The sequence below is a fragment of the Pristiophorus japonicus genome, chromosome 13 (genome assembly GCF_044704955.1).
Source record: "Pristiophorus japonicus isolate sPriJap1 chromosome 13, sPriJap1.hap1, whole genome shotgun sequence".
NCBI lineage: Eukaryota > Metazoa > Chordata > Chondrichthyes > Pristiophoridae > Pristiophorus > Pristiophorus japonicus.
The window spans coordinates 90,355,055-90,360,781 of NC_091989.1; the positions used below are offsets into that span (position 1 = coordinate 90,355,055).

Here is a 5,727-nt window from a genome sequence, read left to right on the forward strand (position 1 = left end):
CTATCCATTCTATCCAGGCCCCTCATAATTTTATACACCTCGACCAGGTCTCCCCTCAGCCTCCTCTGTTCTAAAAGAAAACAGACCCAGCATCTCCAATCTTTCCTCAGACAAAATTCTCCAGTCCAGGCAACATTCTTGTAAATCTCCTCTGCACCCTTTCCAGTGCAATTACATCTTTCCTGGAATGTGGTGACCAGAACTGTACACAGTACTCCAGCTGCGGCCTAACCAGTGTTTTATACAGTTCAAGCATAACCTCCTTGTTCTTGTATTCCATGCCTCGACTAATAAAGGTAAGTATTCCGTATGCCTTCTTAACCACCTTATCTATCTGGCCTGTTACCTTCAGGGATCTGTGGACCTGCACTCCAAGGTCCCTTTGTTCCTCTACACTTTTCAGTTTCGTACCATTTAATGTGTATTCCCTTGCCTTGTTAGACCTCCCCAAATGCATTACCTCACACTTATCCAGATTGAATTCCATTTGCCACTGTTCTGCCCACCTGAACATTGATATCTTCCTGCAGTCCGCAGCTTTCTTCTTCATTATCAACCATACAGGCTATTTTAGTGTCATCTTCAAACTTCTTAATCATACCCACTACATTCAAGTCCAAGTCATTAATATATACCACAAAAAGCAAGGGACCCAGTACCGAGCCCTGTGGAACCCCACTGGAAACAGCCTTCCAGTCACAAGAACACCCATCGACCATTACCCTTTGCTTCCTGCCTCTGAGCCAATTTTGGATCCAACTTGCCACTTTGCCCTGGATCCCACGGGCTTTTACTTTTGTGACCAGTCTGCCATGTGGGACCTTATCGAAAGGATCTGTGGACCTGCACTCCAAGGTCCCTTTGTTCCTCTACACTTTTCAGTGCCATACCATTTAATGTGTATTCCCTTGCCTTGTTAGACCTCCCCAAATGCATTACCTCACACTTATCCAGATTGAATTCCATTTGCCACTGTTCTGCCCACCTGAACAGTACATTGATATCTTCCTGCAGTCCGCAGCTTTCTTCTTCATTATCAACCATACAGGCTATTTTAGTGCTGAAGTCCATATACACGACATCATACGCACTGCCCTCATCGACCCTCCTGGTTACCTCCTCGAAAATTCAATCAAGTTAGTCAGGCACGACCTTCCCTTAACAAATCCATGCTGACTGTCCTTGATTAATCCGGGTCTTCCCAAATGAAGATTTATCTTGTCCCTCAGGATTTATTCCAATAATTTCCCCACCACCGAGGTTAGGCTGACTGGCCTGTAATTACTCGGCCTATCCCTTTCTCCCTTTTTAAACACAGGTACAACGTTAGCAGTCCTCCAGTCCTCTTGCACCACACCTGTAGCTAGAGAGGACTGGAAAATGTCAGAGCCTCTGCTATTTCCTCCTTTGCTTCTCTTAACAGCCTGGGATATATTTCATCCGGGCCTGGGGATTTTTCCACTTTCAAAGCTGCTAAGCCCTTTAATACTTCCTCTCTCTCTATGTTTATCTTGTCTAATATTTCACATTCCTCCTCCCTCATTACAAAGTCTGCATCGCCTCTCTCTTTTGTGAAAACAGATGCAAAGTATGGATGCAGAGAGGATATTTCCACTGATGGGGGAGACTAGAACTAGAGGGCACGATCTTAGAATAAGGGGCTGCCCATTTAAAACTTAGATGAGGAGAAATTTCTTCTCTCAGGTGGTTGTAAATCTGTGGAATTCGCTGCCTCAGAGAGCTGTGGAAGCTGGGACATTGAATAAATTTAAGACAGAAATAGACAGTTTCTTAAACGATAATGGAATAAGGGGTTATGGGGAGCAGGCAGGGAAGTGGAGCTGAGTCATGATCAGATCAGCCATGATCTTATTAAATGGCAGAGCAGGCTCGAGAGACCGTATAGCCTACTCCTGCTCCTAATTCTTATGTTCTTATGTTCTTATTAAGAATCATACTCACATCTTCTGCCTCCACACAGATTTCCTAATAAACCCCACTCTTTCTCTAGTTATCCTCTTAATGTATTTATAAAACATCTTTGGGTTTTCCCTGATTTTACTTGCCAACATTCTTTCATGCTCTCTCTTTGCTTTCCTGATATTTTTTAATTACACCCCTGTACTTCTTATACTCCTCTAGAGTTTCTGCAGTGTTGAGTTCTCGGAATCTGCCATAAGCTTCCCTTTTTTTCTTTATCTTACCCTGTAAGTCCCTTGACATCCAGGGGGCTCTAGATTTGTTAGCCCCATCCTTATTTTTTAAGGGAACATACTTGCTCTGTACCCTCAGGATTTCCTCCTTGAATGCCTCCCACTGCTCTGACACTGATTTACCATCAAGTAGCCGTTTCCAGTCCACTTTAGCCAAATCCCATCTCAGCTCAGCAAAATTGGCTTTATCCCAATTGAGAACTTTTATTCCTGGTCCACCTTTGTCCTTTTCCATAACTACCCTAAATCTTACTGAATTATGATCACTAGCACCAAAATGCTCTCCAACTGATACCCCTTCCACCTGCCCCTCTTCATTCCCCAAAACCAAGTCCAGAACCGCCCCCTCCCTTGATGGGCTTGTTACATACTGGCTAAAGAAGTTCTCCTGAATGCATTTAAGAATTCCGCACCCTTTGTACCATTCACATTGCTTTATTCCCAGTTAATATTAGGGTAGTTGAAATCCCCCACTATTACAGCTCTATAGTTTTTGCACTTCACAGCAATTTGCCCACATATTTGTTCTTCTATCTCCCTCTGACTGCTTGGGGGTGTAGTGTGATCGCCCCTTTTTTGTTCTTCAATTCGATTGTGTATGTAGGCACTCTGTTAATGACTCTGCGAGGCAGGGGTATGGTACTTAAACTGTGAAGATTGTAGTCCTTTATTGCAGCTCCTAGAGTGAGGACACCAAGAGGTGAGTTCCCTTTTATACTGAGTTACCTGCAGTGTACAGGTAACCCGTAGGTCTCCAGCAACAGCACCCTCTGGTGTACAGGTAAGGTGTGTACAGGGTGAAGATACATTCAGTGTTACAGTACATCATAACATTATAAGCATGCATACATAACAACACTTCCCCTAAGCATTTTTCAAGTCTTTATTGCCATGGCATGGGGAGATGATCAGTAGTGGGCTGTGGGAGGTTGTGGAGAGGGTTGTGTGGATGCCAGCGGTGATTCCTATGCTTGAGGCTATCATCATACATCCTCCCCCCCGCCCCCACAAACAGGCCATGTGGGTGTCACTGTTGTGGGATCCCTCAGTGGGTAGGGTACATACATTGTAGTGTAAGTAAGTGTGTGGTGGTGGGCAGGGCCACAGGACTGTGTGGGCTCCTTGTCCTCCATTTGTGAAGAAAGTCTGGTCATCCCAGGGTCCGCCGGGAAAGCTGGAGGGTACTGACCTCCTGCTCCTGGTGTTAGCCCTGGTGGCCAGGGGGTGTAGGGCCGATCTGGGGCAGGTTGCCCCTAGTGGTGGCTGTGCTGCCCATTGACCACTATCCCTGCAGTGGGTCTGCTCCCACTGGGTGTGTGTGAGCCCTTGCTGGGTCGTCACATTTGTCCCAAAAGTCCAGGCTACATGGTCAGGTAGCCCGCTGGAGCTGGGGGTCTCCCATGGGGTGATTCCTCTGGAATTTACATTGTCCATGTAGAACCCAGTGTCCTTTAACAGTTTACTTCCTGTATACATGATACATTGGCTCCGAACATACATAGTCGCATCTACATTGTTATCTCTGTTTACATTGTTACTTACAGCATTTACATCACTTTCTTGTATCTCGGTCTCTCCATACACGGTTACATTTGTCATTTTAAAATTTCTATGATCATCATTAAGCATTACAAAGTTATTCTTAACATCACTTACACAAACATACATTACATTTTTCTCATCAGTTACTCCGGCATCACAATTCCGCATTACATCATACCTGCATTCGCGAACTGTATTTAGAACTTTAAAGTCCTTGTCATCTTTAGAGTGAAACTGTCTCTTTAAATTTTTGGGGTTACTGGTATCCTTTAAGGGGGCCTTCAAATCGGTGCCGCGTGTCGCTCCTCCAACGCTGCCCCTCGTGGTCTGGTCGTGGCCATTTTGATTTTGGGTTCTTCGCCTCGTGGTGCGGCCGCCATCTTCTCGCTCTCCTCCAGGTCGGCTGCGTTGATCTTTTCCTTCTCAGGTTCGGCCATGGACATCGGGAATTCACTTTTTTCGACGATGTTCTTCCCTTGGAGTCCGGCCCAGAAGGTGAAGTCTGGACGTTCGGTTTGGGTGATCTCGCCACAATGTTGTGAAGTCGTTGCCGCGCAGTCGAGCTGGACGGTGGGATTTCTCGCCGCAGCGACGGATCCATGTTCGGGACTGCGTGGGATGTCGATTGCTGGTGTCCGGAGGTCGTTGTCACTTTGACCGACTTGGACCTACTTCATCCAACTTCTTCCCAGCAGCGTTGGACCATCGTGGACAACGATCCACAGGGGGAGTTTGTTCATCACACCGCCCTGGGAGACCTGGACGTCCACGCTGCCAACTACTGGGATTTTACCTTTGGTGTAGGTGGTTCGCTTGGACAGCAGACAGTTTTAGTCGTTTGGAGGGATTGATCCAAAGTTTTTCAAAGGTTGTCTGGCTCATCAAAGACTAGCTCGCCCCTGTGTCGATCTCCATCGAAACTGGAACTCCGTTGATGTCTACTTCCATCTTCCACGAGGAACTTTCGGTGGAGCAGGTATATATTCCGTACTCTTCTTCCAGGGGTTGAGCAGCTTCATCTTCATCTGTGTTGGAGCCCCAGTGATCAGCCAACTCTTCAGTGACGCGGTGAGTAAAGCTTTTTCTGCACATTCTCTGAAGGTGCCCTTTCACATTGCAGCCTTTGCAGATGTAGTCTTTGTATCGGCACTGGTGGGCCCTGTGGTTTCCTCCACAGCGCCAGCACGGGGCTAGCCGGTTGGCCCCATGTGGCGGACTCAGGGTTGCGGGACTCGGAGCAGCATTTCTGCCTTTAGAAGTCGCCATTCAGTTCACTGCGCTCGTTAATTTAGAGTCCTGTGTGTGGGTCATCATTCGCCTGGAGTCGCCGACCGAAATCATGTAGGCCTGGCTCACTTTAATTGCCTTCTGCAGGGTGACTGTGATGTCTGCAGAGAGCAGTTTGTGGAGGAGGCCCTCGTGGCCGATTCCGATAACAAATATGTTCCTTAGTGTTTCGTTAAGGTGGTTGCCAAAATCACACGGTGCAGCCAATCTTCTTAAATCTGCAGCATACTTAGCAATTTCTTGGCCTTCGGGTCGCCGGTGAGTGTAGAACCTGACTGTGAGGATGCTTTCTTTGGGTTTTAGTTGCTCTTGTATTAAGGTTACAAATTCCCCATAGCTCTTGGTTGTTGTCTTCGCTGGGGCTAGCAAGTCCCGAACGAGGCAATGGATAGTGGGCCCACCACTATTTAGCAGGATGGCCCTGCGTTTGTTCGGTAGTGTAGCCGGTGTGTCCGCTTCCAGGTTATTGGCTATGAAGAAGTGTTCCAACCTTTCCACGAAGGCGTCCCAATCTTCCCCATCGGTGAATTGTTGAAAGTTGCTGAGATTCGACATGTTGAGCGTGTAGTCGGTGACCTCGTCACCAGTTATTATGTATGTAGGCACTCTGTTAATGACTCCACGAGGCAGAGGAATGGTCCTTAAACTGTGAAGACTGTAGTCCTTTATTGCAGCTCCTAGAGTG

General features: G+C 47.0%; 1 protein-coding gene across 1 annotated transcript in view; it reads right to left on the reverse strand.

Annotated features, from left to right (window-relative positions):
• LOC139278144 (uncharacterized) overlaps positions 1-4,198 on the reverse strand; it is a 56,163-nt gene extending 51,965 nt beyond the window's left edge. Inside the window, exon 1 of the mRNA XM_070896800.1 lies at positions 4,068-4,198. Within this exon, the coding sequence (XP_070752901.1) occupies positions 4,068-4,198 (131 nt within the window). The remainder of the gene's footprint in view (positions 1-4,067) is intronic.
• Positions 4,199-5,727: the final 1,529 nt, after the last annotated feature.